Genomic DNA, 26,421 nt, shown 5'->3' with positions numbered 1-26,421 from the left:
TTGTTCTCTTTATATACAGGATTATTATTATATACTGTACAATTATCCACCAGATAGTTATTAGTATGAAGTTCTTGTCCCTAGTTCTTGCAGATCTGATGTGCTGCAAACTGGCCATTGATCCGCACAGTGTGGGGGGGGGGGGGGGGGAGGGAGGGAGGGACAGGTCCCCGTGGGGTATGTGATATTTCACTGTTTTCCAGGACTAAACAGTGACCGTTTTGTTTGCACAATGCTCGCTGGTCATGTGGCCCGGGGGTACTGGGGGAGAGGGATCTGACCGACTGTGACTCAGCATCATGCACAGGCGTGTACAACCCTCAACATTCTGCAACCTTTACATGCACGCCAGTTCTCACGGGAGCCAATTGTTGCCCAGTAGCGGGTTTCTATATTTCTGGCTCCTGAATGTGCAGGTCCTATCTACAGATCTGTAAATGTGACTTTATGGCAGAGCAGACCTTTGGAACATTTGTTGAGATCTGTGCAGAGGATATCAGTCTCCATAATAGTACATGTAACCAGGCATTGGGACAAAGGTGAGGCCAGGCAATGGGACAAAGGTGAGGCCAGGCAATGGGACAAAGGTGAGGCCAGGCATTGGGACAAAGGTGAGGCCAGGCAATGGGACTAAGGTGAGGCCGGACTGGGACAAAGGTGAGTGCAAACACTAAGATCCTGCTCATGCCAAGCGATGGAGGAACTCCGAGTGTACACAAATCACTGCAGGAACACCGCCAAGTGCTCTGAATGCAGAAAAACAAACATTCTATTCAGAATATTCAAGTTCTCCAACTGTCGGGTGTGTGTGTAAAAAAATTACAAATGTATTTTTCCATCTGCCACTTCAGGATGTTACAGGTCTGAACCAGAAAAAAAAACCTCTGCTCCCATCATGCAACAGCCACCGCCCTTGTCTCCCAATCTCTTAATTGATATCTAGTTATGAGTGTGAAAAGCAACCTAACCCTAGAGTCACACCTAAGCGTTCTCTGCAGTGTTTTACATTTTGCAGAAATGCAGTACAGTCCATTTAACATGATTTCCTATGGGACATGTTCACACCTGTGCGTTTTCACCCGGTGCGTTTTTTTAAAAGGATCAGGGACTTTTTTGAACGCAAAAAGTTGTATTTTTTGGCTCTATAGACTTCAATGGAAACGCTGCAGAAAAGCATATATTGCATTTTTGCTGCATTTTAAATATGCCTGGCAACAAGAAAAATAATAAAACATGGGAAAAAAACGCAAAACGTATCAAAAGCACAATGCAGAAACGGCTCAAATGCAACCTGCATAGGTGTGAACCTAGCCTCTAGATGGGATTCTCGTGCCGTCGTTTTCCTTGCAATGTGTAAATCTGACAATGTCCCCTCTCGCTCGCTCTAAGCTGCCATTTTCCTGCTCCTTTCCTTACACAGTGATATCACTCAGTAAATTGTGTCTTTGCTTTGATGGCAGGAGGCGAGGATGGAAGGCCGCTGGTGGGCACGCGGTACGGTAAACTGCTCGGCAAAACGGTGACGGTCAAAGATGCGGACAGAGCGGTGCACGCCTTCTATGGGGTCCCCTTTGCTAAGCCTCCGGTGGGACCACTACGCTTTGCAGCGTCAGGACCTCCAGACGGGTGGAATGGGGTGAGAGAGGCCACCGAACAGCCTCCCATGTAAGTATGGCAGGGGGAGAAGAGAAGAGCTGATTGGTCAGGTGCTGCTCATGGTCGCCAACTCTCTATTTAGAGATAGTAAAAATGATATTAACCAGTTGCCCGTCGCCCTATAGCAGAACTACTGCTACAGGGCGGCCCGGGCTTTGCAAACGCACGTATATATACATGATTTCCGGGTAGGGTGCGCTGCTCTATCCGCACCGCCATTGGCGGCTACGGATATCAATCACCAGGTCCCGGCCGGAGATTCTGACAGGGCAAACAGCACAGGTCTCTCTCTCCTACCAGCAGTAACATGCTGCTATGTATTTTTCTGCACAGCAGAAAAATACACAGCAGCATGTTTCCCAAATAAAACACACACAGTACATGTTGTAAAACAGCACACAGTTAACCCTTTGATCGCCACAAATGTTCACCCCTTCCTTCCCAGTGCCATTAGTAGTGTCAGTGCATTTTATTAGCACAGATCACTGTATTAGTGTCAGTGGCAGTTAGTCAGTTCCCCCCAGTGTCAGAATGCCTGCTGCAGTCCCACTATAAGTCGTTGATCACCGCTATTACTAGTATTAAAAAAAATGAAAAATTCCAGTATATATAACGCCATTTGTAGACACTATAACTGCCACATAAACCAATTAATTTACACATACTGGGATATTTTTTTTTAGCAAAGACATACAGCAGAATATGGCAAAATGTGATTTTTGTAAATTTTTTACTAGATATGATTTATAGCAAAAAGTGAAAAAATATATATTTTTTAAATTGCAAAAAGGCGGAGGTGATCAAAAACCACTGAAAGAAATCTCTATTTGTGGGGAAAAAAGGACATACATTTAATTTGGGTGCAGCATTGCATGACCGTGCAATTGTCAGTTAAAGTAAAGCAGCGCCGTATTGCAAAAAGTGGTCTGGTCAGGAAGGGGGGTAAATCTTCTGGATGGCAAGGGGTTAATGTAAATGGAAACCCAATCACTGATTAGTTATTGTCATTTTAAAGGTTATCAATTTATTTAAATCTGCAGCTTTCATTAAATAATCCTTGGTGATCCTGCCATGAAGTTCCTTGTTCAAGCACTTCCTGTTATAAGGTGACAACTGTCTTCTGTTTGTCACCCTGTTACATGCACCCCTAGTGGTGACTACCAGCAACCCACCAACACACATTACAGGTGGATGGCCCACTGTTGTCACCATCAGGAATCTGGTCAGTTTGGCCAAACAGGTTATGGTCAGGGGGACTAAAACGATCAAAAATCCCTCCAACCAAATCAGTGAGACTTGTGAATACCTTCTGGTAGAGGAAGGCTTTACTGTGCTAGGCACTGATTCAGTTGGAGGCCTTTTTGACTGTTTTACTCCCTTCTCACCATACCCTGTATGGTCATATTGTCTTGTTGGGTCCTAAGCCCTCCTCCATAGAAGCCATGATTTTCCTACACTGCACTGATGATGACCAACAAGCCTGAAACACCTCTGTGCAGTCTGAAATAAATGGCTCTGTATGATTATATTTGGACTACATGCCAGCGGTGCTGGATGTGCATCTGGCCAGTGGGGTGTGTAATGATCAGGGGCGGACTGACCATTCGGAAACTCAGGCACTGCCCAAGGGCCCGGGGTCAGTAAGGGGCCCTCATGAGACCTTTCGTAGGCTTTTATGGATGTGGTTTGAGTGACACAGGGGCCCCATGATCCCTTATTCCCCAGGGGCCCCATGAGTTGTCAGTCCGCCCCTGGTAATGATGATTTGTGTATGTATGAATGTAAGTTAGGGACCTTAGATTGTACGCTCCTTGAGGGTTAGGGACTGATGTGAATGTACAATATATATGTAAAGTGCTGTGTAAATTGATGGCGCTATAGAAGTACCTGAAATAAATGAATAAATAATTTGCATGGCTCCGCCCCCTGAAAATTACTGAGGCAATCCAAGTGTAAGTTTCGCCCCCCCCCCCCCTTCTCCTACAGTCTTCTTGGACATATCAAAGGTCCCTGAAGGCTGTGCAATCACTCACAAAGCAGACAGCAGCTCACACATGGACAGCTGGAAGCCGGCCTCACTACCGGTTCCCTTAGTCAAGATGCTGGCGCCTGGACCCGAAGCTGAATAAAGAATCGGCTCGGATGAGGACATCGCTGGATGCAGGGGCAGGTAAGTGTCCTATTAAAACTCTGCAGCCTTCTCGGCCTTTTGGCTAAGATCAAGTGTAGTATCTGTTCTTATCAGTGTCCAGTGGGGGTGCTCCATCGTCATTCTAACTTTGCGGGGATGACTGGTTGTATAGTATCCCTGCTGGTATGATGGGGGTCTGGACAGCTAGTACCGGGGGGACAGAAAGCGTAGTGCCCATGAGTAGCTGGGGCCTGGGAGTAATTCTCCAGAGGAGACCGGAAGGACCCAGTTCCTCCTGATTTGGACGGATCTACCTTGTCTGGGGTCGGGAAGGCAGAGAGTCCGCAAACCAGTGCCCCCTGAGTAGTCGCCTCAGGGGTGCCACTAGTAACACCTGGGTGTGGGTCCCCACAGTGTGAAGATGGCACATGGTCACTGTTTTACCACTTTTTCTGCACAGCGCCCTCAGGACCAGGCCTTCTGGCTAAGTTCGGGGCAATTTTTGCTACAGGCCTCAGGGCCTGGTCTGTGCACTATTTGGCATGACCACTTTTTTATTTTCTATTTATTTAATTTATTATCACTCCCACATTTTGTCACTTTTTCTTTACTTATGTGTGTGTTTTCACAGGATGGAGGGTGTGGGTCCTCGGGCCTGCCCTGAAGTCTAGGGGGAGGATGTGTGGCCTTTTGGTTCCTTCCTCCCCTGTCCCTAGGGGGTTTTCTCTTCGGGAGAGCCCCCTGACCAAGTACTGGGTTTCCGGCTTTGGCTGGACACAAGGAACGGTGGTCCACCAGGCCTTTTGGCCAGGAGGACCAAATGGGAACCTTGTCCCTGTCAGGAGCTTCGTGCCCCGGGGGATCAGGGTAGTGGTCCATCCCCTTCGGGGGAAGGACAAAGCACACCCCTAAGTGCACTTTTTCGTGTGGTGTTTTGCACTTGCACTTTTTTGTGAACACTTACGGGTTTTTCGTTATAGTTGCACATTTGTGAGCTTAAAAAAAAAAAAAAAATTAAAACTCTGCAGCTACAGTATTTGTAGCTGCTGACTTTTAATTATTTGGGGGGGGGGGGGGGAGCTCCTTGTTAATATCATCCAGTCTGGGTTTCCATCTACTCTAATACAATAATGTAATACAATGGATACAACATACAGATACAAAGTTACACTTCCAGCACCAGCCAATCGTTGGTTTGTTACATTGTATTATTGGGAGTAGATCGGATGGTCGCCCTCTTCAGTGTGACACCAGCAGGACACCAGAATCATCCGTCATTATGAATCATCGTCACTGAACTGTCACTTATTATCACAATATTGTTCAGCTCGGTCTGTAATGTGAGAATTTCCAAGAGTCAGCAACTTTTCCTTCACCTTTGCACTGACAGCTGTCACCGAGGAAGCTTTTCCACCCACATAGATATTTACAGCCCTCCGGGGGAAATAACCAGTTTTCCTTTTTAATGTTCATCAAGAACGTATTTTGTTTTGTAATAATAATTTGTATAAAAACTTTATTTAAAAATGTTTACTACAGTTTGTAAAGTAAGCCGGACTTTCATTTATGACATTCTCCAGATAGATCCATCTTCATTAGAGAGTTCAGCAGTCTGTATAATCTGATCTCCCTTCCGTTCTATTTTTCAGCACAGTTGTTGTCTGATCCTTCACTGTCCGTTCATACCGGTGCGATTTGCGAATTAAAATTGCACCTGAAATCGCATACAAGAACTACTCTAGAAATCGCACTGCAGCAAATCACACGTTTAAGACACTGACATTCATTAGATGCGATTTCATCTGCGATTTGCGAAGTGAAATCCTACCTGAAAATGCATCTAATGAATGTGAATGTCAGTGTCTTAAACATGTGCGATTTGCTGCAGTGCGATTTCTAAAGTCGTTCTTGCATTACTTCTGCAGTTTTGTTTCGATTTCACATACATAGAATATAATGGAAATCGCACCACAAATTTCAAAAAGTTGTTGAAAGTCTTCACAAATAGCAATAAAGTCTTCAGAAATCGCACTGAAAGTGCACACAAATTGCGCGATTTTAAATTGCAGCGGTGTGACCAGTGATAAAGTGTATCCAAATCCAAGAAAAAAAAAATGATCCTATTGCAGCAGAGGCGGGTGTCTGCCTTGCCCCTGCCTTGCCCTGGACCTGGTTTGAGTCACCTCTAGGGTGGTAGATCCGTGAACAGCCTCCATGAATCGTGTGCAGATTTCCCTCCTCCCCCCGAGATCCTCACTCAGCTCTGATCTGATTTCCATATTTCCTCTCTTTCAGGTGTCTACAGACCTTAGAAGCAATGGAAAGTATGATAGATATGATCAAAGCCACAATCAAGCTCCCAAATGTATCCGAGGATTGCCTGTACCTCAATGTCTTCACTCCGGCTGACCGCGGACAGGACGCCAAACTACCCGTGAGTCCCAGAGGTGCTGCAGATTGCGGGAGATATTGCTGGATTGTAGAAGTCTTCAGTAGTCAGAAAACATTTTATCAAGCCGCTGTGATGACCCGTATAAAGTAGATCTCTCCAGTATTTCCTTTGTTCATGGCTCTGATGGTTTGTAGCATCCAGCAGGCATTTCTCTGTGTGGTCACATGTCCACCTCCTTGAATCTACCTGCCTGAAACATGAAACTGTCAAAGCTGCAGATAACAGACCAGCCCTAGAAATTACAAACAAGGGTTTCTGCAGCTCTGCCTGTCCATCTACTATTTCAGGAACAGGCACAGGCAGGGGTGGACTGACCATTTGGAAACTCGGGCACTGCCCGAGGGCCCGGGGTTAGTAGGGGGCCCCATGAGATGCCCCTGGTACCTTTTTCATAGGCTTTTTTGAGTTTGGGCAAGGACACAGAGGCCCCATGATCCCCTATTGCCCGGGGGCCCCATGAGTTGTTAGTCCGCCCCTGGGCACAGGCTTGGATTTTGCTATCATGCTGGTATGAAATTGCAGGTGTTGTGAAAATATTTGTGGCAGTTTAAAGGGAACCTGTCATGAAAGAGAGGCAGGTTGCTATTGCTTAGTCCGCCCTATTGCTGTCATATGATACCATAATTAAGTATTTTCGGTGTCATCGGTCCAATCTTATTATAGCAATAAGGAATTCTGATTTTCAGTTTCTGCATGCTTGTTCCAGGTCCATGACAGACACAGCCAGGCACCATTTTTGAAAGGAGACGAACAATGAGAGCCTTCATATTTTTTTCTCATGACAGGTGCTCTTTAATGAAAAATAGGATTTAGTACCGGTTGACACTGCACATTGCATGTGATTCACACAGGAATCGCACTGGATTCCTGTTCCTATGCAAATCACCTGCGATTTCTGTGCAGTGCAATTTGAGCCAATCATTCTGTATTTCTGAAATCGCACCAAAGCCTTCATTGTCTGCACCAGAATCAGATCGCATGGGTATTCACACCCATGTGATTCGTTTCTGCAAATCGCACCGCGCTTTACAAACCAATTTCAGGGTGTCGTTAACTTAACACCCTACATACCCTTAACTCAAAATTACACACCCACAGTGGTTCGCATGAATGGGGTGCGATTTTCATGCAGGAGTAGCACAGAAACCTGCTTGAATTCCACACCGCTTAAATGTGAACCGGAACTAAACTAGAACTGCAGGCAAAGCTTTTTTTTTTGTTTCTTCATTTTGGATAGAGTAAAGGAGAGTTATAACCCCTTCAGTTTTTTTTGCCACCTGTGTCTCATTGGGGAAATTTTCCTTCACTGCCTGTCCCATAGCCAGAACAGGAAGTGAAAGGAAATCTCTCCAAAGTGAGTAAATTCCTTGTCGTCATCAGCTCTAGTGTCTCCATTGGAAGATTTCCCCTTTATTCCTTTTTTAGGGACAACCCAACATTAGGGATTTTCTTGTACTTTCACTTTTGGTGATAATGGTAAACAGGACTGTGATGGAATGCCTGTAACTCTGACTGGGTGATTTCGTCATAGAATTGCTTCCTCGCCGCTGGAACACAGGACCAAGGTATTATAGCCGGGCGAGACTTGCTTGATGCAAACAAGAACTCTTTATTGAACAGAAATACAGGTTTTTATACACTTCACAAATATGGGCAGTCCCCACATGAACAATAAAGCAAATATTGCACATTAGGACAAACATCCCACAATAGATAGGGAGGTAAAGCTGACATCAGACTAATCCCATCAGGAGCCTCCAAGAGGACTTGTCAACAGACAAACAATAGATGGCTCAATTAACATTGGAATGCACACCTAGGCAGCACACAATGGGAGAAAGCCAGTAAATACATAACACTTTAATAAACAGATTACATCAAGAGTCCTCAGCAACAGGTTTGTTTTGAACTGATTATATTAACATCTGCTCTGAATCTAAGAAGGGGGGGGGGGGCGTTGAAGCAGTCAATGCTGGTTTGGGCACAGAGACCTGTTGGGGAGACATGGACTTAAATCCAAAAGTAACCTACTCCAAAGGTCCCCCCTAGGCAGGGGCAGACTGACCATTCGGGCACTGCCCCAGGGCCTGGGGTTAGTAGGAGGCCCTATGAGATGCCCCTGGTACCTTTCATAGGCTTTTTTGAGTGTGGGCAAGGACACAGGTGCCCTTTGATCCCCTATTGCCCGGGGGCCCCATGGGTTGCTGTGCTCCCAGGCACACACCTCCCAAACAATAGAGCCCCCTCAGATGCCAGGGCCCATAGCCAGTAGGCAAGAGGCCAGCCTGCAGTCCCCTCCAAAAGCCCTCACCTGTTTGGGTCCAACACAAGGACAAATAGAGAGGATGAATCCCCCTAACAGGGGCACAGACAGCAATAAAAACCTGACAGATGTTCTAATCCCTTTCCACTCTATCCAAAAATAAAATGTCTTTAATTATACTTTAAATATAAGTTTATAGATTTTTAAAAATGGTGTCCATTGGCAGCTGAGTGGGTCATGATATGATGTCACAGACAAGTCACTGTGGCGGCGACATGGATTTTCAGGGTCCAGCTAATTGTTGGCTCCTCATTAATGCTACCATATTTGCAGATCCCAGCTATGGCGCTCAGTACAGGTGTACAGATGTGTGGGATTCTGCCCTGCACTGGTAGAAAAGACAGAGGAGCTGCATGGAGGACAACGGTTATTGATCCTTTATTGATTCTCTCCAGGTGATGGTGTTTATTCATGGAGGCGCATTAATTGTGGGAGGAGCCGTGATGTTTGAAGGTTCTGCGCTGAGCGCCCATGAAAATGTCTTAATTGTTACCATCCAGTACCGCCTGGGGATTCTGGGATTCTTCAGGTAATGCACTGTACACATCTCTCCAAATAACTGGTCAATCTAGAGATGCAGGCAGCTGAAGTTATAGGCAGATCTCGACTTTTTCCTTTAAGTCAAGTTGGCCCCGCCTCCTCCTGCCCTCCAAGCCTATTGGCTAGTAGGTCCACCATCACATTAACCTCTCGGTGGTCTGATCTCACTGAAGCCTTGGTGCCCAGACCAAGGCGTCAATATAGACCAGGTAACGTCACAATTCCAGATTCATTTGTCTAGATTAACTTTTACTTTGTATACTTATTTTATTAAATTCTCTATTTTTGTTTTTGATGCCCAGTGAACTAAAATGTTAAAAGGACATTTTTATTATTTTACTCTGCTCTTCTTTTTTTATATTATCTTAATGTTTTATTATTTATTTTATTGAAAGTTATTTTTTACCATACCTTTTTCCGTTTTTTTTTTTTTTTGGATCAACTTTATTGCTATCACAAGAGATGAACAACATCCCCTGTAATAACAAATGTCATGACAGGCAGGGGCGGACTGACCATTTGGAAACTCGAGCGCTGCCCAAGGGCCCTGGAGGGGGGCCCCATGAGATGCCCCGGTACCTTGTTTCATAGGCTTTATTAAGTTTGGGCAAGGACACAGGAGCCCCATGATCCCCTATTGCCCGGGGGCCCCATGAGTTGTCAGTCCGCCCCTAGTGACAGGTAATCTTTTTAGAGATATCTGAGGTCTATTAGACCCCAGATCTCTCCTCCTGGCCTCCAATAATATCTGATCAAACCAAGATCAGTTTGATCAGATGCTTTCGCAAGCCAGTAACAGCTTGTAAGCCACAAACCAAAACTGGAAGTGATGAAATCCTTGTGGGTTTTGGTTTCTAGCATCACAGAGGGAACAACATCATAGGAGTAGACTGTGAAGGGCACCATCGGGGGGGCGGCTTTCCCCTAGAAGACCCTTTTTATAGATTTGTCACATGGCCTCTGTTTGTCATCTCTTAGCTCCGGGGACAGCAAAGCTCCAGGAAATTACGGATTCCTGGATCAGGTGGAGGCGTTGCGCTGGGTGCAGAAGAACATCGCAGATTTCGGAGGTGACCCTGACTCTGTCACCATATTTGGAGAGTCTGCTGGTGGGATCAGTGTCTCTGCATTGGTAAGTATAGAAGGAATACATTTGCGGGCGCCTCCATTTCTGACTAGTTTTTAAAAGTACCGGCTTCAAAACCATCATCCTCATCCTCCCTTCACTACCTGGTGAGTCACCAAACTGAAACAAGCCTCTTCTGAAAATTCAATCCTTGGCTGCAGTCATGCTGATCCAATGGCTTCAGTACTTTCTAAGTCTTTGACTTGGAACAAGTAGATAAAGAGTTCTGACATCAATTTGCTGGTCCAGGGTAGCATCTAAAGTGTTAAAAGCACAAACAACCAGGAAACTAGCATTTTCCTAAGGAGGTCAGCACTATGAGCCTCCATATTTTTTCTCAGTATTAGTTTCCTCAACATAACAGAGCAGTGGTCTCCAAACTGTGGCCTTGGGGATGGATGTGGCCTTATTCCTGTCTTAACCAGACCTTAGGGCACTATTCCTTCCACTGACACCAACAATGGGGCACTATTCCCTCCACTGACACCAAAAATGGAGCACTATTCCCTCCACTGACACCAACAATGGGGCACTATTCCTTCCACTGACATCAACAATGGGGCACTATTCCTTCCACTGACATCAACAATGGGGCACTATTCCTTCCACTGACACCAACAAAGGGGCACTATTCCTTCCACTGACACCAACAATGGGGCACTATTCCTTCCACTGACATCAACAATGGGGCACTATTCCTTCCACTGACATCAACAATGGGGCACTATTCCCTCCACTGACACCAAAAATGGAGCACTATTCCTTCCACTGACACCTACAATGGGGCACTATTTCTCCTAGTTATGCCAATCATGGCGCATTGCTTACTTCCATTAACGCCATGGCGTTTTCCACTCTCGCTGGCCACAGTCCTTCCTCAATGCTTGAAGGACCACAAACTGGGCCTTTTATTTAGAAAGTTTGGAGATCCCTATAAAAGAGCAAGGATGAGGATGACAGCCCTGGAGCCTGCGTTACAGACGAGTCACCAATGTTGGCTCTCATTCTTCTGTACTGACAGGTTCTCTTGAATATTTCCTCAGTGTGATACATTGTAACTACTCTCCTCTTGTCTTTCCCTGACAGGTCTTGTCCCCACTAGCCAAGGGCTTGTTCCACCAAGCAATTGCCGAGAGCGGTGTGGCCCTAATGCCGGGGCTCATCACCAAATCTGTCGAGGAGACCAGCTTTGTGCGGAATGTAAGTCGCAACACTGATGGCTGATATGTGATATCCACACAGAATGATGCTTGGCAGGGAAATCTTTGGTTGGCTGGTATTGAAAGGCCTCTAGGGAAGGTCATAAAGAGCTCCATAGATACTCTGCAGACGTCTGTCTCTCAGCACTGCCACAAATGTTGAGTGCGCAACAGATTCATGTGCACCTTGGAATGATGGATTAGAATCCGACTCCTGCAGAACTGTCACACGCAGCTCCACCTGCAGAGAGTCCGAAGAGGAGAACATGCCTGGAAAATCTCCCAAAGGAGTGCAGTGTTACCAGATTTATGTGTGTAATATATTAACAGAAGGAGGGAAGAGAGCATAGAGAGGAGGAGATGGACTGAGGATAGAGGTGAGGATAGAGGTGAGGATAGAGGTGAGGATAGAGGTGAGGATAGAGGTGAGGATAGAGGTGAGGATAGAGGTGAGGATAGAGGTGAGGATAGAGGTGAGGATAGAGGTGAGGATAGAGGTGAGGATAGAGGTGAGGATAGAGGTGAGGATAGAGGTGAGGATAGAGGTGAGGATAGAGGTGAGGATAGAGGTGAGGATAGAGGTGAGGATAGAGGTGAGGATAGAGGTGAGGATAGAGGTGAGGATAGAGGTGAGGATAGAGGTGAGGATAGAGGTGAGGATAGAGGTGAGGATAGAGGTGAGGATAGAGGTGAGGATAGAGGTGAGGATAGAGGTGAGGATAGAGGTGAGGATAGAGGTGAGGATAGAGGTGAGGATAGAGGTGAGGATAGAGGTGAGGATAGAGGTGAGGATAGAGGTGAGGATAGAGGTGAGGATAGAGGTGAGGGAATAGAGGTGAGGGAATAGAGGTGAGGGAATAGAGGTGAGGATAGAGGTGAGGGAATAGAGGTGAGGATAGAGGTGAGGGAATAGAGGTGAGGATAGAGGTGAGGGAATAGAGGTGAGGATAGAGGTGAGGGAATAGAGGTGAGGATAGAGGTGAGGGAATAGAGGTGAGGATAGAGGTGAGGGAATAGAGGTGAGGATAGAGGTGAGGGAATAGAGGTGAGCAGATGAGAAGAGGGAATAGAGGTGAGCAGATGAGAAGAGGGAATAGAGGTGAGCAGATGAGAAGAGGGAATAGAGGTGAGCAGATGAGAAGAGGGAATAGAGGTGAGCAGATGAGAAGAGGGAATAGAGGTGAGCAGATGAGAAGAGGGAATAGAGGTGAGCAGATGAGAAGAGGGAATAGAGGTGAGCAGATGAGAAGAGGGAATAGAGGTGAGCAGATGAGAAGAGAGAATAGAGGTGAGCAGATGAGAAGAGGGAATAGAGGTGAGCAGATGAGAAGAGGGAATAGAGGTGAGCAGATGAGAAGAGGGAATAGAGGTGAGCAGATGAGAAGAGGGAAAGAGAAGATAGAGATGAGAAGAGGGAATAGAGGTGAGCAGATGAGAAGAGGGAAAGAGAAGATAGAGATGAGAAGAGGGAATAGAGGTGAGCAGATGAGAAGAGGGAAAGAGAAGATAGAGATGAGAAGAGGGAATAGAGGTGAGCAGATGAGAAGAGGGAAAGAGAAGATAGAGATGAGAAGAGGGAATAGAGGTGAGCAGATGAGAAGAGGGAAAGAGAAGATAGAGATGAGAAGAGGGAATAGAGGTGAGCAGATGAGAAGAGGGAAAGAGAAGATAGAGATGAGAAGAGGGAATAGAGGTGAGCAGATGAGAAGAGGGAAAGAGAAGATAGAGATGAGAAGAGGGAATAGAGGTGAGCAGATGAGAAGAGGGAAAGAGAAGATAGAGATGAGAAGAGGGAATAGAGGTGAGCAGATGAGAAGAGGGAAAGAGAAGATAGAGATGAGAAGAGGGAATAGAGGTGAGCAGATGAGAAGAGGGAAAGAGAAGATAGAGATGAGAAGAGGGAATAGAGGTGAGCAGATGAGAAGAGGGAAAGAGAAGATAGAGATGAGAAGAGGGAATAGAGGTGAGCAGATGAGAAGAGGGAAAGAGAAGATAGAGATGAGAAGAGGGAATAGAGGTGAGCAGATGAGAAGAGGGAAAGAGAAGATAGAGATGAGAAGAGGGAATAGAGGTGAGCAGATGAGAAGAGGGAAAGAGAAGATAGAGATGAGAAGAGGGAATAGAGGTGAGCAGATGAGAAGAGGGAAAGAGAAGATAGAGATGAGAAGAGGGAATAGAGGTGAGCAGATGAGAAGAGGGAAAGAGAAGATAGAGATGAGAAGAGGGAATAGAGGTGAGCAGATGAGAAGAGGGAAAGAGAAGATAGAGATGAGAAGAGGGAATAGAGGTGAGCAGATGAGAAGAGGGAAAGAGAAGATAGAGATGAGAAGAGGGAATAGAGGTGAGCAGATGAGAAGAGGGAAAGAGAAGATAGAGATGAGAAGAGGGAATAGAGGTGAGCAGATGAGAAGAGGGAAAGAGAAGATAGAGATGAGAAGAGAAGATAGAGATGAGGAGACGGAAAGAGGATAGAGATGAAATGGGAAGAGAGGACCGATATGAGGAGATGGGAAAGGAGGACAGGGATGAGGGGATGGGAAGAGAGGACAGGGATGAGGAGATGGGAAGGGAAGCATGCATCAAGAAGAATTTGGTAAGATGGCGAACATTATTTTTTCCGGGTCCCCAAACTGTTCTACAATAAGAGGAGAATTTTCATCTATTGAGAAATGACATCACACCTGACTGAGCAGCACTCCTATAATCAGACGCCATCTTGTTGTTGCAGGTAATCGCCAACATTTCTGGCTGTGATTCGGCGTCATTGGTGGATTGTCTGAAGGCAAAATCTGAAAAGGAAATCCTTTCCATAAGTACTGAGATGGTACCGTATATTCGCCTATATAATGTCCCTTCATACTGTAGATGGATACTGCCCATGACCCCAAACCCAATGGATATCACGCTGAGGCTCAGCTATTTTTTCATAGGTGGTCTTCCTGTTCCACTGCAGCACATTTGAAGAGCAAAGTTTGCATGTTGAGTTGGATCTGGTGGTCTTGTTTCACTCAAACTGGCATTTTTGCTGAAATTTTGTTGAAATGACCCTAATATTTCACCATGTGTACCAATGAGGTTAAGTTTGCATAAAAGAAAATAATGACATAGTATAGTTTTTAAAAAAAAAAAAAAAAAGTCATGTGATCACCATTCCAGCACTGATACAACATGGCGATCACATGACTTTTTTTGATAAACAAAGGGTTGGGGTTCCTTTGTTCCCCAACTCTCCTCTATTGTCATATCCCCAGATAATGAGAGGTAATTTTTTTTAGCACAAGAACAGGTCCAGGAGAGGCAAGAGGAGTTTCATAACCTTCAACAGACATTTAAAACTGTGGCCCTCCAGCTGTTGTAGAACTACAAGTCCCATGATGCATTGCAAAACTGACAGTTACAAGCATGACTCCCAAAGGCAGAGGCATGATGGGATTTGTAGTTCACCAACAACTGGAAGGCCACAGTTTTCCACCCCTGCCTTACACCATTAAGAACCACCAAAAAAGAATAGTACCATGTTACAGCATGCTCTGGGGTTGGGGTTCCCCCATGAATAACACTTCCATTTTCCACCCCCTGCAGAAATTTCTGGTTCCCCCAGCCACTGTCGATGGCGTCTTCCTTCCTAAACCTGCAGAGCAGATCTTGGCGGAAAAAGAAAACCATCCAATAGCATTTATGACAGGCGTGGTGGAGCAGGAATTCGGCTGGATGATCCCCGCGGTAAGAGGCATGCTCCGTATGGCTCCACAGATATCATAGATTGCAGATGGCTGTAGATGGGTGTGTAAAGGGGAACTCTGCCTTTTAATGCTTTTCAAGTCCAGTCTCTTGGGTGCACCATACTAAAGGTTTATTTGTTAAATAAAGTTATGTAAAACATATATAAAATCACTGCCCACTGTGATAGCAAAATAAAAAAGAAGGGAAATCACAGTATATAAAGTGTAACTATGACACAATAAATATATATACGCAGATCAGCCATAATATTATGACCACCCACCTAATATTGAACAGGTCCCCCTTTGCCACCAAAACAGCCTTGCCCCATAAGTCATGGACTTCACTAGACAAAGCATTGCACTGCCTTTGCTGGCTTTCCTTCTTCTCATACTGCATCCTAGTGTCATCTCTTCCCAGGTAAGTGGTGTGCACACACCCGGCCATTCCCAGTTTGTAAAAGAGAATGTGTTTCATCAGACCAGGCCACCTTCTTCCAATTGCTCCATGGTCCAGTTCTGATGCTATTATAGGTGATTTGGCTGTGAACACGGGTCAGCATAGGTGTTCTGTCTCTCCAATCTAAGCATTGAAAGTGTGATCTCTGTAACTTACAGTTGTGATGACGTAGCGATAACACCAATTTTAGTTGAATAACACAGGGAGTGACTCGATCTAGATGACACCTTGTAGATCTTGTGAAGTTTATTCCATAAACTGAGAGAATCTTACAACAATGAACATCTGATAGGTCAAAAGATCATAATGTGATCTGCTTCATGATATGAGGCTTGAAGCTGAAATGCCTTACTGGAAAAAGGGGTGGGCTATCTATACAGCATGAACTAAACCAGAGGAAAGGGAGGAGCAGAGACAAAATATAAAGAACACTTAAAGGCATATGCATAGAAAGAAAGTGCAGCGCTAAAAAAATAATTAAGATCCGTACTAGTAATGGTGTAAAACATATTCAAATCATAGTCCAAAATCAAGCTAAAACGCAAATATCATAAAATTATAATATATTAAAATGAAACTGGTGACAGTCTGTGGCAGGTGATAGGTACAGGAGATGATACTTCACGTTCCAGTGGTGAGGTGATAAATAGTAAAAATACGCACTCACCAGATGCGTATCTTTCAATACGCATATAACCAATATAACCAGAGCGTCCCCCTCATGGGATGGGATGGATGAGCTGGGCTGTCTTAACGGACTTTCCCCCGTCTTGGTATTGGGCAGCAAAACGGTCGTCTCCCTTGGTATAAATCACCGGGTGTCACCGTGGAAGCCTCTTAGGTAAATGTGCACTGGAACTGGCGTCTTTCTCTACATTGGTGGGCTGATGTCAGCAAATGGGAATGGCTCCTGTGCCATGAGGTGTGGACTCTAGGAATGAACGTTGGCTCACGGAGGAGTCAACAAAAAGTAGCCCATGGTGTAGTATTTTTAAAAAAAATTATTATTCCATGTGGATAGGAAACATTCAATAAAATAAAAGTATACAAAAGTGCACTGACCGTATTAGGAACCGGTGGCTGGATGTCATGGCGTTATGGCCCCTTTAAAGGGGCCATAACACTGTGACGTCCAGCCACCAGTTCCTAATACAGGTCCGGTGGCCATTTTTCACTTTTATACGGTCAGTGTACTTTTGTACACTGGAGAGTCCGTTAAAACGGCCCAGCTCATCCATCGCATACCATGAGGGGGACCTCTGGTTATATTGGTTATATGCGTATTGAAAGATACGCATCTGGTGAGTGCGTATTTTTACTATTTATCACCTCGCCACTGGAACGTGGAGTATCATCTCCTGTACCTGTACCTGCATTTTAGCTTGACTTTGGACTATGATTTGAATATGTTTTACACCATTACTAGTACGGATCTTAATTAATTAATTTTTTTAGCTCTGCACTTTCTTTCTATGCATTCTAAGAGGTTTTATTGTGGATACATTTCCGTGCCTTTAGCTGCTATATTATTAAGGGCTCACTGAGTATACCATATTATACTTAAAGGCATATGACAGTCATGTGAAACATGCTAATAGGCATCCTGACTGGTCTGAGGCTGCACAGCCCCATACACAGCAAACTGCAATGCACTGTGTTCTGACACATTTCTATTGGAACCAGCATTCACTTTTTCAGCAATTTGAGTTGCAGTAGCTCTACTGTTGGATCGAACTACACATGGCAGCCTTTGCTGGTTTTCCTTCCTTGGTCGGTCCTGACCACTGCAGACTGGGAACATCCCACAAGAGCTGCAGTTCTGAGGTTGCTCTGATCTAGTCATTACAATTTATGCCTTTGCCAAAGTCACTCAAATTCTTGGTTTTATTGTAATTGTGTAATATTTACATAATATATACTGTGATATCACTTGTATGTGATTTAGTTGTATTTATAAAAAAAAAAGTGGCTGTAATGCATTATTTTTTGCTATTCACATATTCTCAACCTGTGGAGAATTTAGTCTGAGAATATTCGATTTTGCCCCACAGAAAAAATAACACGCAGTTTTCATGGACACACAGCTATGCAAACGTTTTTGGTTTTTTTTTTTTAAATTATTGACCACAGTGGATTATGGATTTGTTATATAATTGTATGTGGAAGCGCTACATTGTGTTCAAATTATTTTGGTTTGTATCAGGAGGACCTGAACACTGATGTTTAGCAAAAGGGGGATTTTGTCGCAATGTACACATACTATATCATGTTGAAGACAGAAAAAAGGGGGAAAACCTGCACATCCCAGACAATACAATATGTGAATAAATGTGTGAAAAAAAAATATATTCTGAAACAATAGTGAAACAATTAGTGAACTGCTGCTACTCTTTCCCTGAGCACCAGAAAAAGACAAAATATATCAAAAATGAGTGCGCTGTACACTAAATAATCAGACAATCAATCAAATAAATACTGCTACATAAAAAAATTTGCATACATTAATTGAAATTATATAATTCCACATTCATATATTAAATAATTAAAAGTCCCAAAATCCAGTAACACAGCACTGTGTTATTGGATTTTGGGACTTTTAATTACTTAATATATGAATGCAGACATATACAGTGTGAATGTAGACATATAATTTCAATTTATGCACATTTTTTATGTAGCGGTATTTGATTATTGTTTATGAAGTCTACCTTAATTTTGTAAAGCACTGTGCAAACTGTTGGCGCTATATAAATCCTGTATAATAATAATCACAATATAATTCCAATTAATTCATGCACTTTTTTATGTAGCAGTATTTGATTGATTATTGTTTATGATGTCTGCCTTAATTTTGTAAAGCGCTGAGCAAACTTTTGGCGCTATATAAATCCTGTATAATAATAATATAATTCCAATTAATTTATGCACTTTTTTATGTAACAGTATTTATTTGATTGTTTATGATTATTTAGTGTACAGCGCACATATCATATTATTTTGCTAAGAAGAGCAGAAAATGTAAGATTATATGTTAGAGCAACAATATTTTATATAATATGTTCAAAAAAGATCTAAATCTTCAATTTAAAAACTCTTAAAAATAATTAGAGGGATTAAAAACTGTCATACGTTCCTCTTCATTCAAAGTTATTGTTCATCATAATCTTCTTGTTGATTTTTCTCATCCCCTACAGGCCTCAAATCTGAGCGGACTGGTGGAAGGAATGGATAGAGATTCTGTAACCGCTGCTCTACAGAGCAACCCCTTCCTGGTACGATCGTCTCTGTGTGCGTCCACAGTGCACATTGTGTAAATCATCGTTGCTTAGTTTGTTTTACTGTTTAACTTTAAATATGTGTTGGGAAATTCAAATCTTCCGAAATGAGAGCTTGGCTGCATGCAGTGAAGCAGGGTGGTGTCCTTTTTTTATGATACTTAACAGCAGAACACACAGGCAGAACACTTATATATGAGCTGTTTAATACATGTTACCCCAGTATTTCATATTCCTGATATGTGTCTGTTGTACCACGAACTTGTGTGAAAAAGTATCTTCTTCTCCTTGTATTTCTTCCTTTGTGTGATATACCTGGTGTTCCTGCCAGTCCCCCTGCTTTCCTGTTTTAAACTGACCACACTAGGCGTGAGAGCGCATTCCTCTCAGTGTGGTCAGTTTTCTGGCTGTGCTGGGAGCTCAGCCTTTCTGTCCTCCATTCTCCGGCTGCACTCACACTGAGTGTATTGTAGCTTGAAGCTTGGCAGCTCGAAGCTCAAACTTTAAAAAGTCAACTGTTCTGTATGGTACCTGTTCACACCTGATCACGCAAACAGGCACCATAGAGAACAATTTCATTTTTTTTAAGTTTGAGCTTTTTTGAAGCTTCGGGCTACAAAACACGCAAATGTGAATGCAGCCTCAAAGTTTTGTGCTGACGCCCCCCTGCAGTGCCATTCACTGGGAAGATCAGCGTCCTGCTGTGTCTCCTCCCCCTGCTTGATTATGTGATCACTTATAAAAGAAAAAAGGTATTTATAATGTTACAAGGTGGGAGTTCACATACAGTCAGGTCCATAAATATTGGGACATCGACACAATTCTAACATTTGTGGCTCTATACACCACCACAATGGATTTGAAATGAAACGAACAAGATGTGCTTTAACTGCAGACTGTCAGCTTTAATTTGAGGGTATTTACATCCAAATCAGGTAAACGGTGTAGGAATTACAACAGTTTGCATATGTGCCTCCCACTTGTTAAGGGACCAAAAGTAATGGGACAATTGGCTTCTCAGCTGTTCCATGGCCAGGTGTGTGTTATTCCCTCATTATCCCAATTACAATGAGCAGATAAAAGGTCCAGAGTTCATTTCAAGTGTGCTATTTGCATTTGGAATCTGTTGCTGTCAACTCTCAAGATGAGATCCAAAGAGCTGTCACTATCAGTGAAGCAAGCCATCATTAGGCTGAAAAAACAAAACAAACCCATCAGAGAGATAGCAAAAACATTAGGCGTGGCCAAAACAACTGTTTGGAACATTCTTAAAAAGAAGGAACGCCCCGGTGAGCTCAGCAACATCGAAAGACCCGGAAGACCACGGAAAACAACTGTGGTGGATGACCAAAGAATTCTTTCCCTGGTGAAGAAAACACCCTTCACAACAGTTGGCCAGATCAAGAACACTCTCCAGGAGGTAGGTGTATGTGTGTCAAAGTCAACAATCAAGAGAAGACTTCACCAGAGTGAATACAGAGGGTTCACCACAAGATGGAAACCATTGGTGAGCCTCAAAAACAGGAAGGCCAGATTAGAGTTTGCCAAACAACATCTAAAAAAGCCTTCAAAGTTCTGGAACAACATCCTATGGACAGATGAGACCGAGATCAACTTGTACCAGAGTGATGGGAAGAGAAGAGTATGGAGAAGGAAAGAACTGCTCATGATCCTAAGCATACCACCTCATCAGTGAAGCATGGTGGTGGTAGTGTCATGGCGTGGGCATGTATGGCTGCCAATGGAACTGCTTCTCTTGTATTTATTGATGATGTGACTGCTGACAAAAGCAGCAGGATGAATTCTGAAGTGTTTCGGGAATATTATCTGCTCATATTCAGCCAAATGCTTCAGAACTCATTGGACGCCGCTTCACAGTGCAGATGGACAATGACCCAAAGCATACTGCAAAAGCAACCAAAGAGTTTTTTAAGGGAAAGAAGTGGAATGTTATGCAATGGCCAAGTCAATCACCTGACCTGAATCCGATTGAGCATGCATTTCACTTGCTGAAGACAAAACTGAAGGGAAAATGCCCCAATAACAAGCAGGAACTGAAGACAGTTGCAGTAGAGGCCTGGCAGATCATCACCAGGGATGAAACCCAGCGTCTGGTGATGTCTATGCGTTCCAGACTTCAGGCTGTAATTGACTGCAAAGGATTTGCAACCAAGTATTAAAAAGTGAAAGTTTTGATTTATGATTATTCTGTCCCTTTTACTTTTGGTCCCTTAACATGTAGGAGGCACATATGCAAACTGTTGTAATTCCTACACCGTTCACCTGATTTGGATGTAAATACCCTCAAATTAAAGCTGACAGTCTGTAGTTAAAGCACATCTTGTTCGTTTCATTTCAAATCCATTGTGGTGGTGTATAGAGACAAAAATGTTAGAATTGTGTCGATGTCCCAATATTTGTGGACCTGACTGTATACTTTAACCTGCCAGACAATGCGTAACATAATGCAATCAACACATAGTATAAGAAGGGTGACAATCCTGATCAGATCCTGCACTTCTGCTGACTATGTGCCACTATTCTGCCTCCTGGCTGCTCTCTAACAACCTATGACATCACACACTGGTGACGCCCACCCCGAACTGTCACCAATCTGCAAGGCCACCTGAGCACCTTCCCTATTCATCAATCAACTTGCAGATGATCAGCCACTCCCACTGCAAGCCTGATCTGACTTACAGCTGGTGTGTATCAATTCAATGTAAAGATTTATTTCAGGTAATTATTCTGGCAACATTTAAAAATAATTATTGAAGAGATACATAAGTGAGCCATAAGAGGTTTCATGTTCACTGTAGGCTGACTGCAAAAACTTAGTGACATCACTACTCCAAGAAGCACAGTATGCCTCATACCACTTTAATGTGACTGTTTCCTGCTTAGTTAGGCTGGATGGTCACAAAGGGAGATTTATGAAAACCGGTGCAGCTTTGCATGGTAGCCAATAGATTCTCGCTTCACCTTGTTCAATTAAGCTTTGACAATATACCTGGAAGCTGATTGCACCAGTTTTAGATCTCTTTCAGATGGACGTTTCAATCGGGTCCACCTGCCCATTTTTCAGGTGGACCTGATTGGAACCTCCATTCTCCTCTATGGAGCGGCGGGTGTAAAGAATGTGTTTGTTTACACATGCAATCCGATCCGCAAAAAAGAGCCGGATTGGGATCCAATTCTCCTTCCATCCATCGGATCGTGTCGGATGGAACCGGACAGGCGGTCCATTTTCATCCGACCGCCCACTGAGAACAGCGAGCAGCTCTGTGAGCAGACACAGACTTGTCCTCCGCATGCTCAGTGGGGATTAGTGGAGAGATCCCCCGATGAGCAAGCGGACCTGCTAAAGGGGTCCACCCTGTTTGAAAGGACCCTTAGTAAATCCCCCCCCTCGGTGTACATTGTCCAGCTCCTGCAGGTTGTCATTTGATAGTGGGGAAGGACCTGCAGGGAAGAGCGGGGACAATGTGAAAGCCCAATAACCCATAGCAGGCACTCAGAGATTGTCTTTTCACCAATCAGAGATGGTCTTACTGGGTTCTGATTGGTTACTGCCAAATTAAATTTATGGCTAAAAATAAACTGAAACAGCTAAAAGTAGCTGGAAATGAGTTCTCTGTGAATTGGTTGTATGGATGGGTGTTTTTCTGTTGGCGATACACATTGTATCATATCTCCGCCATTGCAGTGAATTGGTTGTATGGATGGCCGTTTTTCTGTTGGCGATACACATTGTATCATATCTCCGCCATTGCAGGCATCATTAGGTGCTGTCATCCCGCTGCTGATGGAAGAATATTTTGGAGATGAGACAGACCCGGCTGAGCTCCGCAACCGCTTCCTGGACATGTGTGGAGACTTCTTGTTTGTAATGCCGTCCCTGAAAGCTGCGAAATATCACAGAGGTAAGTCCGGAACAGTCATATTTTAATACCCCCAAAAATCCAACATAGGATTCATACATTTTTATGAAGTCATCAGATATGAGCATCAGCAAGATACTTTCCCGGTCCTGGGGGGACATATTTTCCTGTGCACAGCTGACTTCCTGTCTGATTGTCAAGTTTCTGGACCAATAATAGGACAGGATGCGCCTGGTTCATCAGTGATTGTTCATTGTCTGCTGATAATTTGGATGTTAATACAGATAAAGAAACATTGTTACATACAAAACTTCTGCTTAAATTTGATGTTCACAAGAAATGGGGTATTTATCCTAATGTCACATATCAGGATAATTTCTATGGGTGAACACATACAGCTCTGCATAGAAAATAATTGTCACCGAGACAGCCAATGCCTTCCTGCCAGCAGCTGCCAGGAATGCTGATAACTGAAAGGAGTCCGAGGATGATGGCAGTTGAAAGGAGTCCAGGGATGATGGCAGTTGAAAGGAGTTCAGGGAGGATGGCAGTTGAAAGCAGTCTAGGGATGATGGCAGTTGAAAGGAGTCCAGGGATGATGGCAGTTGAAAGCAGTCTAGGGATGATGGCAGTTGAAAGCAGTCTAGGGATGATGGCAGTTGAAAGCAGTCTAGGGATGATGGCAGTTGAAAGCAGTCTAGGGATGATGGCAGTTGAAAGCAGTCCAGGGATGATGGCAGTTGAAAGGAGACTAGGGATGATGGCAGTTGAAAGGAGTCCAGAGATGATGGCAGTTGAAAGGGGTCCGAGGATGATGGCAGTTGAAAGGAGTCCAGGGTTGATGGCAGTTGAAAGGAGGCCAGGGATGATTGCAGCAGGAAGGAGCCTAGGAATATTGGCAATTTAAGGGAGCCCAAGGATGATGGCAGTTGAAGGGAGCCTGGGGATGATGGCAGCTGGAGGGAGCCCGGGGATTATGGCAAATGGAAGGAGCCCAGGGATAATGCCAATTTAAGGGAGCCCAAGGATGATGGCAGTTGAAGGAAGCCTGGGATTGATGGCATCTAGATGAAGCCTGAGGATGATGGCAGTTGGAAGGAGCTTGGGGATGATGGAAATTAAAGGGAGCCTGAGCATGGTGGCAGTTGAAGGGAGCCTGGGGATGATGGCAGTTGAAGAGAGCCTGGGGATGATGTTAGCTGATGGGGATCACAAGGATGTTGGCAGCTGAAGGGTGCCCACAAATGCTGGCAGCCGGATGGAGCCGAAGAATGCTGGCAGTTGAAGGGAGTCCAGGGATACTAGCAGGTAAGTCTCTGAAGCTCTTCCTAATAGATTAGGTGATGGAGCAGCAGGACAGGGAGGTCACGTTTTTCCCAGGTTTGGGTTTAATTCCAATTTAAATGCCTTTTCATCCGCATTCTCGTTTTGACAGTAAGACCCGGGTCACACTAGTGCAACTGCAGTTTTATCCCATTTCCAATGCAGTGTAACTGCAGTACAATGTAGTGCTTTTTGGATAAGTTTTTGACATGATTTTCATACTACTGTAACTTCTGTAGGACAGTTGGAGGTGAAAAAACGTACCAGAATCACATAAAAAATGCATGTAGATACATTGATGTGTTTCCATGATGTCTCTGGGGCACAAAATCGCAATCCATGGCACTAAGGTAGCACAGGTCCCTTCCCCAAAGTCACATCACTGTTGCGTTGCACTGATGTGAATAGACACCATTGGGATGAAGGGGATTTTTATTGTCATGCAATTCTGTGCGACCCAAGTTGCATCTGAAATCTTACTAGTGTGAACCAGGCTTAAACCATCTTCTCCTCACAGATTCTGGATATCCTGTCTACTTCTACGAGTTCCACCGTCGTCCATCTCTCTTTAAAGATATTAAGCCGGATTTTGTGAAGGCCGACCATGGCGATGAGCTTTTCTTTGTGATTGGAGGACCCTTCCTTGATAACGGTATTCTCTTTTCAGGTGAGTCGAACTTCCTCAGGAACTGCCTCTTCTATTATTCACTCTGTTTCTAGGCTGATTCAGTGATTGATCATCTATGAACCATCTGATATCTGGTTATCACGTTGTATCTTGGCGTCTGTAGAAGCTTCCAGAATATGTTACTTCTTTTCTCTCCACCAGGCCATTCAGAAGAAGATGAAAAGGTCCTTAGTAAGAATGTCATGAGATACTGGGCCAACTTCGCTCGGACCGGGTAAGACTCAAATAATCGGGGCTCCGGTGCTGGAGACTGCTCTTCAGGGCTGGACCTCATTGGACCAGTAATAAAGAGAACCAGTCATGGTTGGGCTTATACAAGAATGTGGATATCCAGTCATAAATGATTATAAATGGTTCAGGCTTATCTATGATCTATAATGTTGTACACACTCAAGAGCTGGAGGAGAAAGCCCTTCATAGTGCATTGGTGGTTAATCTTGGGTTGCAATGTTGGGGTCTTGGTTTCTGCTCCTAATATTATCCATAGCCAGGGGCGGACTGACCATTTGGAAACTCGGGCACTGCCCAAAGGCCCGGGGTCAGTAGGGGGCCCCATGAGATGCCCCTGGTACCTTTTTCATAGGCTTTTTTGAGTTTGGGCAAGGACTCGGGCCCCATGGTCCCCTATTGCCCGGGGGCCCCATGAGTTGTCAGTCCGCCCCTGTCCATATAATATATGTATGTCTTGCTGTGATAATATAAGTTTCCTCTCATTAACAAACACCATCTAGACATCTTCATGCCTGTGCTACTAGACTGTGAGCTCCTCTGGTGCAGAGATTAATGTGAAAGGCTCAGTGTTCTCTGTACAACACTGCGGTATATGTCAGAGCTATATAAATGTATAATAATAGTGAGTGACTGTGGTGTGGATTTTAGAGTGTAAGCTCCTCTGGTGCAGAGATTAATGTGAAAGGCTCAGTGTTCTCTGTACAACACTGCGGTATATGTCAGAGCTATATAAATGTATAATAATAGTGAGTGACTGTGGTGTGGATTTTAGAGTGTAAGCTCCTCTGGTGCAGAGACTGATGTGACTGGCTCAGTGTTCTCTGTACAGCACTGCGGTATATGTCAGAGCTATATAAATGTATAATAGTGAGTGACTGTGGTGTGGATTTTAGAGTGTAAGCTTCTCTCCTTCCTTTACTGATAATTATTTCTGTTCATCTTAATTCAGTGACCCCAATGGGCCCGGCCTGGCTGAGTGGCCGCGGTATGACCAGGATGAAGAATATCTGCAGATTGATATCCACCCGAAGCAGAAGGTCGCTCAGAGACTGAAAGACACAAAATATGAATTTTGGACCAAAATTCTTCCCGACAAAATCCAGAAGATATCACAGGAGGCGGCAGAGCACGGTGAGATTTAGATCCCTTGGGATTATACAGTACATAGGCAAGTCTCCATTCTACAGCATTTCTCAGCAACAAGAGTAAAGTCCAATGTGTTTAAAGGCTGATATTTCATTTGTGGCTGGAGATTGGCTGGTTTGTATTTTTATCTCTCTTGGAGATTCTGTAATGATGTTCTCAGCTTCGCCCCTACCACAGAGTCTTTCTTCTGATGCAGAATTGTTTTATTCCAAGGGAACCCCTCATAATGGGCACGGCAGGTGTATAGACTCAGGAACTCAGCACATGT

At 44.2% G+C, this 26,421-nt stretch overlaps 1 protein-coding gene and 1 pseudogene across 1 annotated transcript in view; both read left to right on the top strand.

The window, feature by feature from the left end:
* The window catches only part of LOC149435854 (cocaine esterase-like), a 28,504-nt gene extending 2,355 nt beyond the window's left edge, over positions 1-26,149 (top strand). The window contains exons 2-13 of the mRNA XM_089662364.1: positions 1,461-1,665; positions 6,083-6,221; positions 8,958-9,091; positions 10,081-10,234; positions 11,315-11,428; positions 14,156-14,251; positions 15,010-15,150; positions 18,804-18,881; positions 22,660-22,807; positions 24,606-24,755; positions 24,918-24,990; positions 25,957-26,149. Of these exons, the coding sequence (XP_089518490.1) occupies positions 1,461-1,665; positions 6,083-6,221; positions 8,958-9,091; positions 10,081-10,234; positions 11,315-11,428; positions 14,156-14,251; positions 15,010-15,150; positions 18,804-18,881; positions 22,660-22,807; positions 24,606-24,755; positions 24,918-24,990; positions 25,957-26,149 (1,625 nt within the window). The remainder of the gene's footprint in view (positions 1-1,460; positions 1,666-6,082; positions 6,222-8,957; positions 9,092-10,080; positions 10,235-11,314; positions 11,429-14,155; positions 14,252-15,009; positions 15,151-18,803; positions 18,882-22,659; positions 22,808-24,605; positions 24,756-24,917; positions 24,991-25,956) is intronic.
* Positions 3,850-3,994, top strand: LOC149435855 (U2 spliceosomal RNA; annotated as a pseudogene).
* Positions 26,150-26,421: the final 272 nt, after the last annotated feature.

The sequence above is a fragment of the Staurois parvus genome, unplaced genomic scaffold, assembly GCF_062004578.1.
Source record: "Staurois parvus isolate SC_StPar_1 unplaced genomic scaffold, SC_StPar_1.0 ptg001461l, whole genome shotgun sequence".
NCBI lineage: Eukaryota > Metazoa > Chordata > Amphibia > Anura > Ranidae > Staurois > Staurois parvus.
This window is presented reverse-complemented; position numbering and strand designations above follow the sequence as displayed.